This window comes from Lissotriton vulgaris, chromosome 5, assembly GCF_964263255.1.
Source record: "Lissotriton vulgaris chromosome 5, aLisVul1.2, whole genome shotgun sequence".
Classification (NCBI taxonomy): domain Eukaryota; kingdom Metazoa; phylum Chordata; class Amphibia; order Caudata; family Salamandridae; genus Lissotriton; species Lissotriton vulgaris.
In genome coordinates, this window is record NC_141693.1 from 1,366,064,934 (window position 1) to 1,366,082,516 (window position 17,583).

A 17,583-nucleotide genomic window follows, 5' to 3' on the forward strand; every position below is an offset into this window, starting at 1 on the left:
TATGCCAATGTCGATGGGTGCGACGTCCTGGTATATGGTGCAGGAATGGTCTTGAAAGGAGATGGCATCTTTCAATTGCGTCGCCTGTAGGACCGCCTCCTTAACTTTGTAGGAATGGAATTTCGTCAAGACGTCGCTAGTCTGTAAGGGACCCACCTGGTGGACTGTTAATGTTTTATCTTGTGTCTGGGGGCTCAGAATTTCCACAAAGAGACCTTCCATAAACGCTTCAGGTCCGGCCCCTCCGCTCCCTCCTCCAGGTCTCGGACCCTAATGTTCTCCCTCCTCGCCCGATTTTCGAGGTCCTCCGCTTTAATTTGGGTCTGTTGCAATTGCTCCTTAAGAATGCGGACATCGTTGCGCAGTTCAGTGGAGTGCTGACTCAATTCCTGAGTTTGCGTTTCAAAGTCTAGCACTCTAGTGCCCACAGAGTCCACATCTTGTTGCGGAACAGCGCCGAGAGTGGGGTGTCACGCATTCTCTGCCGTGAGCGTGGTTCCCTGGCAGTCACATGCGCCAGTCAGAGCCCCCATTAACAAGGCACCGTCCCGCAGTCCAGGTTTCTCCAGCCAACAGGTTCACCATTTGCACTGTTTTTATCGTTGAGAAAAGGAGGTGTTCATTAAAAATATTTTCCTCCCTTTTACTCAATTTTAGATATTGCACTTTATACACTTTTTGGTTTACACAATTTAGTACTGCTTTTCAGCTACCTCCTGATACCCAATACAGATTACATCACAGACGGTTTGGGGTTGATGTGTTAGATTCGGCTGAGTCTGGCCAAATCTCGCACTGGGTACTCGGTTCCCCATGTGCAAATTGAAGGTTCCCAAATGATGTAGGGCGGTACAGGGTGGAAGTCTGATGGGATCTCTTTGAGCACCTTTGAGAGACCCAGCGACAGATTTCGCTATTCATTGCTCATAGCACATATCATCACTGGATAAGAAACACACCCACTTTTCTGACCCCTTGCTACTCTTTAGTTGGAATACTGTGGGTGTCATCATCAGTATCTGTATCATGATGTGATGGCATTATGTCTTCATCTCCACCCCCTAAATCCTCATCATCTTCTTGTGTTGCAAGTGATAAATCAGGTATTGGAGAGTGTGCTGTAGAAATTATAATGGCTGGAAGCTGTGGAGGTGGTGAAAAATGCCCCATAGGTGAGTTGACTGTCTTTTGCTTAGGATCCGGTGGATCTGGATGTTAAAGTTCCTTGGATGCATTGTCTTTTTTTTGGCGCCGAGGATTTAGGCTCCGAGTTGTGTTTAGGCCTATCTTCCTTAGCTTTAGGAGGAGTTTTTGTGTCCTTTTGCTTAGGACTGAAGATTTCAGCAGTTTTTTCAGATTCAAAGTTTTAGATGGAGTTTGCTTGAGTGCCGAAGTCTATGGTATTTTGGGTTTTGGTGCCGAAGAATCTGGAGTCAACGGTACCTTGGGCTTATGTTTTGGTGCTGAAGAGAGTTTTTCGGCACTGGGATGGGGCTGGCTCGATCCTGAGCTGTCTGAAGGCTTAGTGGGCTTTGGAGCCGGGCCCGGAGGCGGGGCTTTTGTAGCAGTATCACGGTGTCGACCCAGATCCGAAGGTGAAGGTGTTACAGGAGGTTTGTGTTTTTTGGGGACCAGGGCGTCAACATCAGTACTCACGGTTCGTTGACCTTGTCCTGGAGTAATCGACTGGTCTTCTGAATCTGATTCGTCAGCTTTGGAGATGCTGGCTTGTTCATCTCCTGTCTTCGGTTCTGGATCGTTAGGGCCTGCCTCGAAGATGTCTTCCGGCACCGAGATTGTTGATCTGGACATTTTGCGATGTTGAGCCCGGCTATCACGTATAGTCTTCTTGGACCTGAAAGAATCACAGGCCTGGCAGTCTCGACTCATGTTCTGGAGAGAGACAAAGGTTGCAGACCTCGTGGAGATCTGTGTTTCTGGAATTTAGCCCCGCACTTTTAAATGAAGTTCTTTTCATATGCTGGTTGATGGCGCCGATCTGCCTAACGGCCAACGTCGACGGCCGGACTCGAAAATCTCTTTGGGAAGTAGATGTGCGTTAAGAGATCGCCTTTGAAACAATACCGTCGAGAGGTGAGAGCTTTGAGCATCAAAGGGGAATCAAAACGATACAGACCCGGAGCGCAGCAAATTGCATCCGAACCCGATGGTGAAATAAAAACAATCTAGAGATGGAGTCGATGCCCATGCCCACTACTAACCAAAGGAGGAGTCACCTATCTTGTGATTAACAAGACTTCAACAACAACAAAGTGCAAACATCCAAGCCCAACACCAGATGGCGATCTATGCAAAAATATGCGATCTACAGCTCATATGCCTCAAACACATGTTCATCACAAATGAATTTTAAAGATGTGTAATACATTTTAAGATAATATCACCCATATTAATTTACTGAAAGCAAAACGCCTCCATTATTTTTAATTCAAGCTATTAATTTATATAGGTGTTTTGCATTATCCTGCAAATATACCTCGACAATGAAAACGTATCAGTTTTTTACGGTCGGGCTTGACAGCACAGCTGTCGCCAGACCGCTATGCGAGTATTACTAGAGAGGGGCTTTGGCTTCATCCATGTTGTTGGGCCAGGAGTACATGTTTTGATTGGGCAAAAGTTGTGTTCTTCCACAAAAAATTGGCAGCTGTGATAAAAAAAATTTTATCCAGCTGCCTAAGCTTGAACTTTCAGAGGCACATACATGACATAGTAATGCTATTGAAGTGTCCTATATAACGAGATTATTGAAGTTTTTCTCTCACAGAAAACAGATTGGAGTAGAGCAGTCTTTAATCTACATGGATTTTTAGGCCTGGCTTAACAACATTCAGGACGAGGGGGACCACATTGACATGGACGCGCTGCACTGCAAGAGAACGGTCACACAGTCTCCCCCCACCTTCCCCCGAGCCCATATAATTATAAAAAGAGTGAAGAACGGTGTTTTCTGCACATCCAGAACAAATGGAACCAGACTACATAGAAACTAGGGGACAGTGTTCTGCCTGGCTTGGAAAATAAAAGGATCGTCCTACTCTATAGGTCCAGGCAAAAGCAGACGACCCATTGGGGGGCAGGTGTGCTGAAACATGTAGACCAGTTTTTACTAAGGGGTTTGAGTGACACATTATATATCCCAAATACACATCCACTTTCTTTTTTAACCTTCCCCCTAATCTAGGCTCTTAATAAATCATTTCTTTCTAGATAAGAGGTAATTTCATATTGCCTATTCTGATGCGGATCCCAATTAATCTTTTCGATCAGAGAGATTATCTCCTGGTGGAGGAAAAAGACCTGTGGATGCTACCAGCTACTAGTCAGTGGCAAAGCATATACCACTGACCGAAAATAACTGTTGAGGGTCCCACAGATTTTTCTAAAAGGGATTCCTCCAGAACATATGATCCATCTCCCTTTTGATTTTTTTTGGTATATGACTGGAAGTTGAGTGGGTTCAGGATACCTGCTTCAAAAGGTCAAGACATTTTTGGTAGAGTTAGTTTGTAATTTCAACCTCTACATCAATAATAATGGTAGGAACAATGGTTCCTAACTCACCCAAATTAGCACTTACATTTTAGTGGGACCACACATGTGGTGCCAGTATAACGAGAAAGATGTATATGCGTATTTGGTGAGGCTACCTTTTCTTCTTCCGGCTAAATTCACATTTAGGTAAACAAGGGGAAAGTGTATTTCATAAGCATCTTTTTTTCACATGGTAGTAAAAACAAACCCTAAATAAGTTTCTATGTATTCAAAAGGGCCACTTTGACACTTAAAATGGCAAAATGTTTTCTCCGGGGCAAATAAAGAATGGTCCTAAAGAACAAGTTACTTACTTCGGTAACGATATATCTGTAAGAGACATATGTTAGTAATAGATTCCTTACCTTAGAATTAACCCCAGGAGTCAGACTGGATCCTGAGAATAATCTTTAGCAGTACACCTGCGTGTCGGTAGGTGAGCGTCGGTCAAATCCACGTCCGTCCTTGGCGGCGTGTTCGCGGGAGTGACGGCGCAGTGTCTACTTATACGCTGCCCCTGTGCGCTGACGTCAGTTCTGACACGATTTTCCATGCTAGAAGTGCAGAGCCATGCAAGACACTGACCTTTAGTGCACACAACTGGGGCCCTGGAAGGGAGTCCCTATCTTTAGAAATCAGTTTTCAGAATGGGGAGGATGTGTGGGACGGTAAGGAATCTATAATTAACATATGTCTCTTACGGATACATCGTTACCGAAGGTAAGTAAATTGTTCATCTGAAACAGACCGTTAGATCTAGATTCCTTACCTTAGAATAGATACCCCAGCAATGGCAATCCCAGAGGTGGGTCTGTGAATTAAGTTCACAACAGAAAGTCCTGGAGAAAAGAACGGCGAAAGTAGCCGTCTCTCCGGACTTGGCTGTCTAGGCAATAATGTTTGGTGAACGTGTGCAGGGATGTCCACGTGGCCGCCTGACACATGTCAAGAAGTGGGACTCCACTCCCCAAGACAGTAGTAGCTGCCGTAGCCCTGGTGGAATTGGCACGCAGTCCCACTGGAGCTTCCTTTTTCGCTAAGGAGTGGCAGATTTTAATGCATAGGAAAACCCACCAAGAGATGGTGCGTTTTTGTACAGCCCGACTTTTCTTGGCACCCACATAGCCAACAAAGAGTTGATCCTTCACCCGGTAATCTTTTGTGTGGTCTAGATAGAAAGACAATATAGCAAGGGGGTTCACCCACACATAGTCACTGGGACCTGGGTCGTAACAGTACTGAGAGGAAGGGGTCCCAGTGTGGAATCAGAAATAAACACAGAGTAATCAAAAATTAGAAACACAATGAATGAATCTACACTGTTTGATCTTGGCTTATGAGGCCGTGGTTTGGAGAGATGTACAACAACTGTTACTAGAAAAATCCTATACTAAGTACAACATAAGCAGAACTGAGAAGGCGGCACTTCAATCCCTCGCTCGAAATAATGAGGTTGTGATTAAACCAGCTGACAAAGGCGGGGCCATTGTTGTTCAGGATGTGTCCAAATATGAATCTGAGATTCTCCGTCAATTGAACGATGGGATAAGCTACCAACAACGGAGATCTGATCCATCTAAAGCAATAGCCCTTGAAATTTTGGAACTGACGCAAGCTGGCTTGGACCACGGGTTCCTTTCTGAAAATGAGTTCCACTATCTCAACCAAAAAAGTCCTAGACAGGCCACCATCTACACCATACCCAAAATCCACAAAAGCATGGTTGACCCCCCTGGACGTCCCATCGTCTCGGGATGTGGCTCCATGCTTGAGCCTCTGGGCAGATACATTGACTTTTTTCTAAAACCCCTTGCGGAATCCACTCAATCATACTTACGTGACACCATGCACACAATAAACATGGTGGAAAATCAATCCTTTGACCCTCAACATCAAATCCTAGCCACATGTGACGTGGTCTCGTTATACACCTGTATTCCCCAAGAGGAAGCTCTAGCTGTGATAACTAGATGCCTGCAACAAAGACCTGCACCAGTGCCAGTCCCAACTGAATTAATTGTTGCCTTACTCAGGATAGCTATGACCAAAAACTTTTTTATATTCAAGAACCAGTTCTTTCTCCAGACGAAAGGTGTAGCGATGGGGGCTCCCTTCGCTCCTGATGTGGCTATTCTCTATATGTAGCATTCGAGGATGATACCATCCTCAATGACTTCAATCCATTCAGAGACCGACTTGGTCTCTGGATGAGGTACATTGACGACATCCTATTGATTTGAGACGGTGACTCTAATGAATTGACATCCTTCTACACATGGCTTAACCAGCAATCCCCTCATCTCAAATTCACGATCCAGTCTGACAACCATACTATAAATTTTCTGGACATTACTATCTATGAGAGTTCAGGCACTTTACTCACCACACTTTATCGCAAGCCAGCCATGAGGAATTCCCTGTTGCAGTATAACAGCCATCACCCTCGAGCGCTTCACGATAATTTGTCTTTTGGGCAGTTCCTACGTATACGTAGGAACTGTTCCAATAAAGACCATTACTTCGAGGAATCTGAAGATCTTTACAATCGTCTCCAACAGCGTGGATACCCTACAAGACTCGTCAGAAGAGCAAGGAAGCGTGCTTGGTTCTATCCGTGGGAGCAATTACTTGCGCTTAAAGACAGTACTGGCCAACAACAAGATAGAATTGTGTGCATAACAACATTTTCTACCAAAAGCAACAAAATAAAGCGCATTGTGAATCAGCATTGGAAATTGATTGCAGACGATGTTAACCATACGAGCACACCACGACACGCTTTCAGGAAAGCGAAAAGTGTAAAGGACTATGTAGTACGATCTTTTTTACCAACTTTAGAACATCCAACTATCACTTCCCTATGGAACCTTCCACCAATTGTTGGTCATTTGAGCACAACCATCGCAAAGTTCAGCTCAGGTCTCACAGCAATTGCAACACTTCCAATATAATCTATGCAATTTGATCTATATTGGTCAAACACAACAGAAGGCTAAAATGAGAATCCTCCAACATATGAGCCGGATTAGGTGCGATGTTCAGGGCGCACCACTTGTAGATCACTTTAAATCTGCTGCACACCCCCCAGAGAGCTTCAGATGGGTTGTGTTAGAGAAAGCATTGCTAGGACCCCGTGGGGGCAATATCTCCAGTATTCTCAACACATGTGAATTAAAGTGGATGCTTTTCTTTGATTCAATTCTTAGTGGCCTCAATGAACATGACAGTTCCTTCTCCCAATTAGCGACCTTGCCCTAATCTCTTCTTAGGGCTATCTATCCGAAAGGGGCTAATTAGGTGAGATGACCCACTGTATCTTACAAGAACTGGCCTATACCCCTCTTGTGAGAGGTACACCAGAGTTTGAATTAGCAGCACGCGTATGCTTCCTAATAGGTGATCTTAAGTTGCCTTATGTGGTTCGATATCTACGTTCTTTCTCCAATCACTGATATGTTGGGTATTTGTCATGCCCTATGTAACCCGTTCTGCTAGAAAATGGCCTTTACCATCATATGACCGGTATGCCATAAAAAAATTGATAACGTGTATATATGTTTTTCTCCAGGTTATCTGCAATTGTCCTGTGAATACCAATATGTATACTGTGCCCTGATGTTCCCATGAAGAGTTATTATTATTGCCATGATCAAGTGTTGAAATTGAATATGTCTTTTCCGGTTGTTTCATCAGCATTGTTCTTTTCTGTGTTCCGATTTTATACTTTTGTTTAAGGTAACTCAGACTGTGCCTGTCATGTTTATTATCAATAATTACTGCAATCGGCACCCCTTCCCTCCAAATGCGCATACCAGTAACTCACGATTGAGTGATAAATCAGTCCGAACAATTGTCTATGCTGGTATCACACGTTATTGTAATACCATAAGACTTTTTCAATTAATTGTTCCCACAATTATTCTCATATACTGCGACCATGATAACAATTCATAAGATATTAGCAGTATTTATCAATCGCTTTATCTCCCGATTGTTTGCTGTTAATAGTCTTTCTGCAGTGTTTACACGCAACCTCGCGGTCACGTGACGTAGTTGCCTTGGTTACTGCCACAATCAGGAAGCTCCGTTCGCCATTGCCGACGCGAGTAGACTAGACGCCAGATTCACTCGGCTTTCGGTTAGTGTTTAATTCCAACACACTTATGGCTCTCTGCAGTCCATACTTAGGGCTCCACCATTACTAATACGATATCCGGGATTCTTTTGAATTCCCCCCAGATGGTGCCAAGTTGCTTTTCTTCACTACAAGTTCACGGGGATCTGAACAGCATAAGTCTACCTTCGGGTAAGCGGTCACATTTACTGTCCGTCTTGGACTTGTTTATGCTCCCCTTTGCCAAAACTCTAAATCGTACTTTTCTCCTCAGATATTCATTCCCTTGTCCACCGATTCGACTCTACCGCAAACCTGACTGTGAGTCAATATTCAATATACATGTATTGTCATTGGGCTGAACTGCTATTTTTCAGCTACAAAGCAATGTCAGTTTTGATATGTCCGTCTTTTTAATTCTAGACCTAAGGGTCTCTTAAAGTCTCTTAACACTCCATTTAGCATAACATAAATTCTTTAATAAATTCTTTCATCTCTTTATCTTAAGATTCGAAGCTCTCACCTGATGAGGTATTCCGTCCATTAAATAGAAGACTAGCATCAATTGATTTGGTATGCTCTACCCCTAATTGTGTGCTATTTTAATTACTCATGTTGTGACTTATGACCAGGAGTTTAATTAAATTTAAGTAACCTTTGTGATATATATTGAATAGGTTGCCTGCCCCGCACCCTGTCCTGATGAAGACCCCACAGCAAGGGTATTACTAATTCCTGCAACAATTTGAGGGTCAAAACATTGACAATTGCTCTCTGCCTATCAGCTTCACGCCAAAACTTTAACATTAATGTATTATGTGAAGCATGACTCTTATCTAGTGATGCATTGAACCTATGGTCTTTTGTTTGTGTATATTCAAATTGACATACAAATGCGTCTACGATATTTGGTTGATTTTACTGTCACGATTCCCTATCCACACTATCCTCACCTTATCACTTACCCTTTTCCGCTGGGGCACCATACAACCTTTTGAATGTGTACTGCCAGATACTATATCTAACAAATATCTACATTGTAAAACAGTGTAGATTCATTCATTGTGTTTCTAATTTTTGATTACTTTGTGTTTATTGCCGATTCCACACTGGGACCCCTTCCTCTCAGTACTAGATAGAAAGACAGCACACGTTTTGGGTGCAGACAGTGGAGTGAGTCTCTCCTCCTTGGAAGAGTGCGGAGGTGGGAAGAAGGTGGGCAAAGTGATGGTCTGTCCTATGTGAAAAGAGGTAACCACTTTGGGAAGAAAAGAGGACCTTGTGCGAAGGACTACTTTGTCCAGATGAACACCAAGAAAAGTAGGTTTTGAGGACAAAGCTTGAAGCTCACTCACTCTGCGAGCAGAGGTGATGGCGACAAGGAAAGCAGACTCCAGAGTAAGGAGTCTGATAGGGCGGTCATGTAGAAGCTCGAAGGGAGCAAATATAATGAACGTCAAGACAAGATTAAAGTCCCACTGGGGTGTTATAAAAGGAGAAGGAGGAAAAAGATGAGTAATGACCCTTAGAAATCTATTGACAATTGGGGACTTCAAAAGAGAAGGCTGATCAGGAAGGCGAAGAAAGGCAGATATGGCCAAAAGGTTTCCTTTAAGAGTGCCCAGGGCAGAACCCTGCTGGGCTAAAGAGAGGATGAAAAAGAGTACCTTCGAAAGGGGGCAAAAAGGGGATCCACAGCCTTCGCTGTGCACCATGCCACAAACTTGTTCCTTCTACAGGCATATACAGACTTGGTTGAGGGACGCCTGGCTGCCAAGATGACATTACAGACTTCGGGTGGAAGGTAAAAAGCTGTCGACTGTCACCACTCAATCTCCATGCAAAGAGGTGGAGGCTGGACAGGTTCCGGTGAAGGACCGTCCCCTGGTGCTGCGACAGAAGATCCTCCTGAAGAGGCAGTCTGATCGGAGGATCAATGGCCATGCTCAAGATCTCGGGGTACCAGACTCTTCGTGCCCAGTCCGGAGCCACAAGAATGACTTGTGCCCGGTCGCGCTTGATCTTCTTCAGCACTCAAGGCAGAAGTGGTACTGGTAGAACGGTGTACAGGAGGCCACAAGTCCACTAGTGACGAAAAGCATTGCAGAGAGAGTGCATCCTTAAAAATTCCAACGTGCAGAACTCCTGACATTGTGCATTCCCTACGGTGGTGAACAGATCTAACATAGGCTCTCCCCACTGCTGAATAAGACCTTGCACCACCTCCGGGTGAAGACGCCATTTGTGATCCATCATACACAGACGAATGAGCTCGTCCACCCTGGCGTTCAGAGAACCTGCCATTTGAGGCACCACCAGGAACATGCCCTGATGTTCCAGCCATGTTCAAAGGCAAAGAGCCTATTCATATAGTGTCCAGAGCCCCACCCCACCTGTTTGTTGCAGTACCACATGGCAGCAGTGTTGCCTGTGAACACCTGCACAACTCTTCCTTTGATAGAGGAAGGAATGCCTTCAGTGCCAGACAAATCGCCAGGTGCTCTAAAAGGTTGACGTGGAGGCCGGACTCCGCCGGAGACCAGAGTCCTCTGATCTCCACCTCTCCCAGGTGCCTACCGCATCCCAGGAGTGACGCATTGTTCACCACTGTCAGCTCTGGTTGGGGAAGGGAGAGGGGTCTGTCACCGACCCAATCTTGGTTTGTTAAACACCACTTCAATAGACATGCAGTCCCCTCCGAGTCCTGGACGACATCGGAACGAATGCCCCGATGCTGCACCCACTGGATCTTCAGGTCCCACTGCAGAGCCCGCACATGCCACATGGCATGATCCACCCAAAGAAATTCATGAGGCCCAGCAACATCAGGGTCATTCTTACCGAAATTGAGGATACAGGCTGAAACATCGTTACCATGACCCAAATATCCTGGACTCGCTGTTCGGGAGGATAAACCCAAAACTGTGCTGTATCCAAAACCGCTCAGATGAAAAGGAGCTTCTGAGAGGAAGTCCGGTGTGACTTCTGCACGTTGATGGTGAACCCCAGCGAATGCAGGAGGTCCGCCGTAGTCTGAAGGTGGGAGACAACAGACTGGGGCGAGCTCGTCTTCAACAGCCAGTCGTCGAGATAGTGTAAGACTGGAACGCTTGATCTGCGCAGATGAGCTGCGACCACCACCATCGCTTTTGTGAAGACCAGAGGGGTGCTGGTAAGGCCAAAAAGGAGCACAGTGAAATGAAAATGCTCATGGCCCACAGTGAACCGTAGGCAATGCCTGTGGGCCGTCAGGACGGGGATATGGAAATATGTGTCCTGCAAGTCCAACACTACCATCCAGTCTCCAGGGTCGCGGGCAGACAGGACCTGAGCCAACATGAGCCTCTTGAACTTCTCCTTCCATAGGAAGCAGTTGAGTAGTGGGAGGAACAAGCCAACCTACTTCTGGCATAGGTACCCTCTCGATAGCTCGCTTGGCCAAGAGAGCTGCAACTTCCTGGTGAAGGGCCAAATGATCCTCCGACATGCGATGGAAGGATGGTGGCATGGAGGTAGGAGTAGTCTTGAAGGCAAGGGAGTAGCCCCATCGGACTATCTGCAAAACCCACCTGTCCAACGTGATGGTGTGCCATTGGTGGGAGGTGATGGTGAATCATGCGGCCCACTACACCGCACTGACCGGCACCGGTCGGTGGCACGACCGTCACCGGTCGGTAGCATGACCGGTACCGGTGGCATAATTATCAGGATAGGCGCCGGGGAAGGTACATTGAGGCCTGGATCGTTGAGGGCCTTCCAGCACCGGAGCCACCGGCATTGAAATCCCAGGCCCCTCAACCAAGTCCGCGTGGCCCAAAGGCATACCAGCGGAGCCAGGCTGTCCAAAGATGCTGTGAAGCGCTTTGTAGAAAGCTCTAAGCTGGGGAAGGTGACTCTACGGCACCGGGAAAAGGAGGAAAGTGCGGAGCTGTCCCAGGAACAGTCTCCTAAGACTAAGCTGGTGAACGATGACGCTCCAAGTCCCACATCGTCCGACGGACAGGGAGAAGACAAAGAGTGACACTGCTTCTTCACCTTCTTGACCTTCAACTTACCTGAAGTCCTCGAAGATTTGGAAGACTAATGATGGTGGTGGCTCTTCTACCGGTCCAGAGACCTTCCTCTCGACCGCGAACGACGTGGAGCCGACTACCGGGCCTCCAACAGCTTTGGGGACCGCTCCCGCAAAGACTTCGGATTCATGGCCTGGCAGTCTGAGCCAGACTTCAGGTCATGGTCGTGCTCCAGGCACCAGAGGCACACGAGGTGGGTGCCTTTAACTGACATCAGGCGGTTACAGGCCTTGCACAGCTTGAGCCGGGTCCGTTGATGAGACATCCCTCGTACACCAGGAGTCAGAAGACTCAAAAAAGAAGTCGACAAAAGTTGGGGAAAAACTTAGTAAAAAATGACTACAGGGGTACCGCTCTCTGGATCTGCGCATGGCTGGTGCGGAAAAATAAAGAACTTACATCAGCGCGCAGGCGCGACGTCTAAGTAGACACCGCAGCAGCATTTCGGTGACCACAAAGGACTCTGAGTAGACCGACGCCACCTACCGACATGCAGGGGTGCTGCTAAAGAAAAATCTCCAGATCCAGTCTGACGCCTGGGGGTAATTCTAAGGTAAGGAATCTATATTGAACCGTGTGTTTCAGATTGTAACAATTATTATACCTGTATTAAGGGGAATCTTTTTTATTAAATTACTAAAACTCTGACTTTGTATAAAACGTGAGGCGTGTTAGTTCCAGAGCAATCCTACAAAACAGTTTCATTTGAATTAAGGAAATTAAGCAAAATGGAATTCGCAAAACTGAATTTTTCTCTTTAAAATTTATGTAAGATAAATTTTGGTAGACATTTAAAAAAAATATGCCTTGCAGTAGAATTTTTCTGGAACAAGTGAAAAAAATATGTATATTTTATCAATATAATAAGTCGGCCCTAGTTATAAGCCACATGAAAATAAACATTATCCAATTAATGTATCTAATTTTATACTTTACTATGACACATTTTGCTGCATGAGGACTTCATTTGTACAAAAACCAGTAAAATGAAAAATACAGTCCAACGTACATGTTATCAAAAATATTATTAAATCTAAATCTGCAAGAGTAAAACAGCCAAACTTAGTTGCGGAGGATGCAATACACATATGAATCAATGAAGAGATTTACAAAATCCTCCAATTAGCCTAGTCCCACTTCAAAGTGTTTGCCATAAATTGCTGATTCTCAAGAAAGATGCAGTTCAATGCAATGCTTTTATCCAGCAGAAACTGGGTAAAGCGCACAATTTAACAATAAATGTATCAAACGAATTTTCCCTGGATTATATAGTGTAAAAAGTTTGGAACGTGTGGTTTAATTTAAGTGACTACATTTATCCTCCCCTGGAAGAAATTTTCACAACTAAGCATGTAGTGCAAACTTTAGGCTCACCGTAAACCCGAATTTTAAGGTTGGGGTACATTTCCTACTGGTGAAAGTAGAATCCCCATATCTAACAATAAAAAAATATGAAAGAGGAGCGAAATTTGCAAGACAATCATTAGAAAGCAGAAAGACTTATGTTAAGTATTAGGAGTACCTCGATTGCTGAAGCAGTAAGATGATCTGCTTGTGTTTAGTTGGTACAACATAAAGCATAAGCACCAGATCCTACATGCAACAAATGTTTTAAAAACATTAGATAAAAGCTGGCTGAAAATCCTTACATATTTTTGGTGTTTAAGGGGAAGAACCCAAGTTAAACTATTGGTCTTTGCTCAGAAACTAATTGCTAACAATAATGTGAGAGAACAAATATCACCAGGCTTATAGTCGACCTGGTAATATTGTAGCCAGCCACTGTAAATAGTACATCCCTAAACAGAATTTCCAAAAAGGGGCACACTAAAGCTAAACTCTTTTTTGCTCATCTAGGCCTTGGTCTTTTTAGATTACCGCCATGCCAGGTGATTTTGTTAGTTAGACGACAAACTTCCAGAATGATTTCAACACTTTGAATTCTGGCCTGTGCTGGCTCAAAGGGAGCAGGTCATTTGTTGCAATCTATTACAATTAGTTACAGAAAGGTGTTCAACATAGGGATTAAGAAAACATATCACCAATTCACAGAACTAAATACTATATTTAAAGAAGCTGGTTTCAATAATCAGACTACCATATCAATATCAACAAACAAGCAATCACACACACCTAAGTGGCAGGTTTAATCAACTGTCAAGATAAGAGACAGGATTTGCAATCTATTAAGAGTTTAAGAGGTTTAAAAAACACTAATTTGAAACCTCACTGCACATATTGGACTTCAACTAAAAGAAAGTAGATTTTGGAGTTGTAATGCAACAGTTATAAACGGGCATTGAATGAAATGTTGACATTAAGAAACATATGTCCATGTATTAAATTTAATTTGATAAATATCCCAATGAGAAAGACCAGTGGAGACGAATGCAAAAACTAAACTAAACCAACACCTACGCAAGGTATAACGTGAATGTAACAGAATTTTTTTTTCAATGTATGTTAGTGATAAATGTTTGAGTGCTCCAAATGTCAATTAGTGTCAAACTCTTATTGATTTACACCGTCATTGCTCATGAGGTCAATTACAAAAATTCACTAGGGCTTGATACACTATTAAATTGATGGTTTGAAGAAAGGAAAAGCCTAGAACTAGCCCACTGTGAACAAGTTTTTTCTTCCTCTTAAACGAAGTTGGAACAAGAGCAAATTGTAATGCATTAAAAAAAATTCACAGGCTGCAGAAGGCAGTAATGCACTGTGCGATTTCAAAAGCATGTTTGGAAATAGAAAATAACTGTTTTTCTATATCCTTATAAAAATACTCATGGCAAGTCAGCCTTAGCGACTACTTAGCGACTACTTGTGGAGAAGTGGGGCTCAGGGGTTAGAGGCGGCAGACCCGGAAGCTGAGATCGGCCCTGGACCAGGGTTCAATTCCCCGCCTCGGCGGGTCTTGGGCTCAAAAATTCCACGGACTCGATAATTCTCGCTCCGGTGCCTTCTCGACTCACGGGTTCACACTCTGCGACTCTGGGCAATAGCTTGCTTAATCTCCACAACGGCCCCTCGCGGCGGGATGCCTGGCTTTCACCTTGTGGATAACCTGCCGGGGTTATCTCACAGGGGAATACCAGGACGGGTTCCCTAAGCAAGCGCCGGGTAACCCTTTGTGGGTAGCTGTGCGCTATATAAGCTCAAATACATTTACATACATTTACATTTGATATTTTTACATGGAGTGCATGACTAGAGGGATGCCTCTTATGCCATTCTCTTGATAAATTTAAGAAGAGTGGGTGTTCCCAGTAGGGCAATTTAAAAGTGTTCTTAAATAATCCTCATTCTACAACTTCCAGAAGTATGCATGTGCTTATTTGCTACTCCAGCTTAAATGGTAACTTTTAACCAGAATAACCGTCACAAGACACGTGACACAGGGTTTGTGAAAGTCAAAATTCATTTGCCCAAAACATAATAGTGCTTTTTGGAAATGGCATGAAGCCTCATAACAAAGGGTCTTCAAAGATGGAGTAAAATGATACACAAAAGCTTTTTAAAATGTTAACCCTACCTTAAATAAATATATTTTTGTAGCTTATCCCTATATTTTCAATACAATAAAAATATATAGTTATACACTCTGTACAAATAGAAAGAACAGTGCATAAGGGTGAATTGCCCAATAGCCAAAAAAGTAGAGTGGCAATTAACTTGGTAGAGGAGGGAACAGTTGCATGCTGGGATTCTCCAGCACCGGATCCCTTCATAGCGCCTAACAAGAAAGTCTCCTTTGAAAAATAATACCTTCTACCTGGACAGTGACTGAAGCAGGTTCCACAGCCAGTTGAAATGGAGGGTGAGCAAGGAAGCCAGAGCATTGATTGAATGTGTTAGGTTTTGAGGACTTTATTAATAAATAGTGTACAATTAAAATCCTATGGTCAGGACAGCGGCTGAGGAAAGAGACTGTATGTCCTTGATTGAGATGTCATACAGATATCTCTTGGGTGAAAATAATGATAGAGTAAACAAACTACATTAATTTCAGACTCTATTTAGTTTTGCAGTCAGATGTTACATTGCAAGGCTTAGTGATTTTAAAGGCAGTAAGATAATACTGATCTTTCATGACAAAAGATTAATCATTACAAGATCACATTAAGTAGCAGTTTTTGTTTACGCAAATAGATTTTTTTCAATTACTAGTTCGCACAAAGTAGCAAAGATAGTCATAGTTTTATTTAAAATCCTCATGCATGGCATATAAACTCTTAAGTGAATTATGGGTGACTAGTATACATAGGCCACTGAGATACTGTAGGGGGTTATTTTTTGGTACATACCTAAAAATAAATTATACTTATGAGACTAAGGTCCAAAAATCTTTAAATCCAGTTAATCACAGCAACAAGACCTAGATGAGCAAAACAAAGGAAAAGCAAAAAATGTGCAGCCCTTTTTCGGCTAATACTTAAGATATACAAAAAACACACCAGCAAGATAAGTTATCAGCAAATGTTGGGAAGGCAAACAAGACATTAAAAAATGAGCTGCGTAGGATTTAGCGAAAAGTCAGCCACAAGATGGCACATGCTTCCATGCCCGCTGTGATTTTAAAGTATTGAAAGAAATATTTAAAAAATCAGTTAGTGTACACAATCAAGTGAGGCATTTACCAGTACTGCAGCAGTCTGTTCAACTAACGCCGGCCGCCCGGCAGCGCAGTTCAAGGTAAAGGGCACCGCATACTGCGGTGTGATGGTGGCTACGTGTGGATGAAGAGTTGCTACCATTAGTGGTGTACAGCTTCCCTGAAATGTAGATTAGGCAGTGAATGAAACAAAATGGATTCAGGCAGATTATTTGGATTTAACAGTAGGGATATGGTGGTTGTGCTTCTAACGATGATCGCATGATATTACAGATTTCTTGGCAGTAATCAATAAATAAATAAAAGATAGTTGGAGAAGATCAACAAGTTTACAATGCAGACACATCTGTTTATTGATGACACATACACCTTATAAACATTTGGAATTGTGAAGTGATTAACTGCCATCAATAAACTGTCTTCATCCATTCTACAGAATAACAGTCATCCGATATTGAACATTATGGTAGCACAAATGCAAAAACCATTATTTTCCCTGCCTATGGAGAAATGCATCACTCATAAAAAACTAATTTTTGACTGCTTGCAAACTGCACCAGACAGAAAATTATTGATGTTCAATTTCATAAAAAAGAATTCCAACAAAACAAATCGATGGGCAGTATTATCCACAGGCCTTTTAGCGGAGTAGGTGGTTTTGCCACAGTATGTTTACCTGCACATGGGAGCTTAAAATTATTTTATACGGTTGCAGGTTTTGTAGGTCAGGATAGATACATGTCCAACTGTTTATGTCCCCATCTAAATTGGTTAAATTTACTACCCACTGTCCAAAGCAAAATATCGTACTTCCACAGCACCTATTTTTCCAAGGTGAAACACTGTAACAAACTTACATCACTGTCAGAGGTTTACAATATTCTATAAAAGATTTTAAAGTGAAATACTACTAGTGGATATTACTTATCCATGAAAAATGTGCCTTATTTTATGTTTGAAAAATAGCACCCTTTTTTTTATTTTTTGCAGCTGAGACACGAGTCTGCAATATTTTATTTGCTCTTTCTAATAACGTATAGTACATGGGGACTATTAAAGGCTTAAAAAACCTCTCAGGTCGAAAGATACGGAGGGTTAATCATCCACAGAGCAAATGCTAAGAGTGCGCACAATATGTTTGTCTAACATACACTTCAGACATGTGTTATTCACTAAAGTCAATGGTACGACAAGGTTACAGCAAATAATTCAAAATAGGTTGTTCT

General features: G+C 43.2%; 1 protein-coding gene across 12 annotated transcripts in view; it reads right to left on the bottom strand.

The window, feature by feature from the left end:
- HIPK1 (homeodomain interacting protein kinase 1) overlaps positions 1–17,583 on the bottom strand; it is a 733,600-nt gene that overhangs the window by 183,824 nt on the left and 532,193 nt on the right. For 6 of the 12 annotated variants that reach the window (XM_086923309.1, XM_086923306.1, XM_086923305.1 and 3 more), the window contains one exon: positions 16,383–16,517. The exons of the other annotated variants lie outside the window; for them this stretch is intronic. In XM_086923309.1, coding sequence (XP_086779435.1) covers positions 16,383–16,517 — 135 coding nt within the window. The remainder of the gene's footprint in view (positions 1–16,382; positions 16,518–17,583) is intronic. 12 annotated transcript variants of the gene reach the window in all.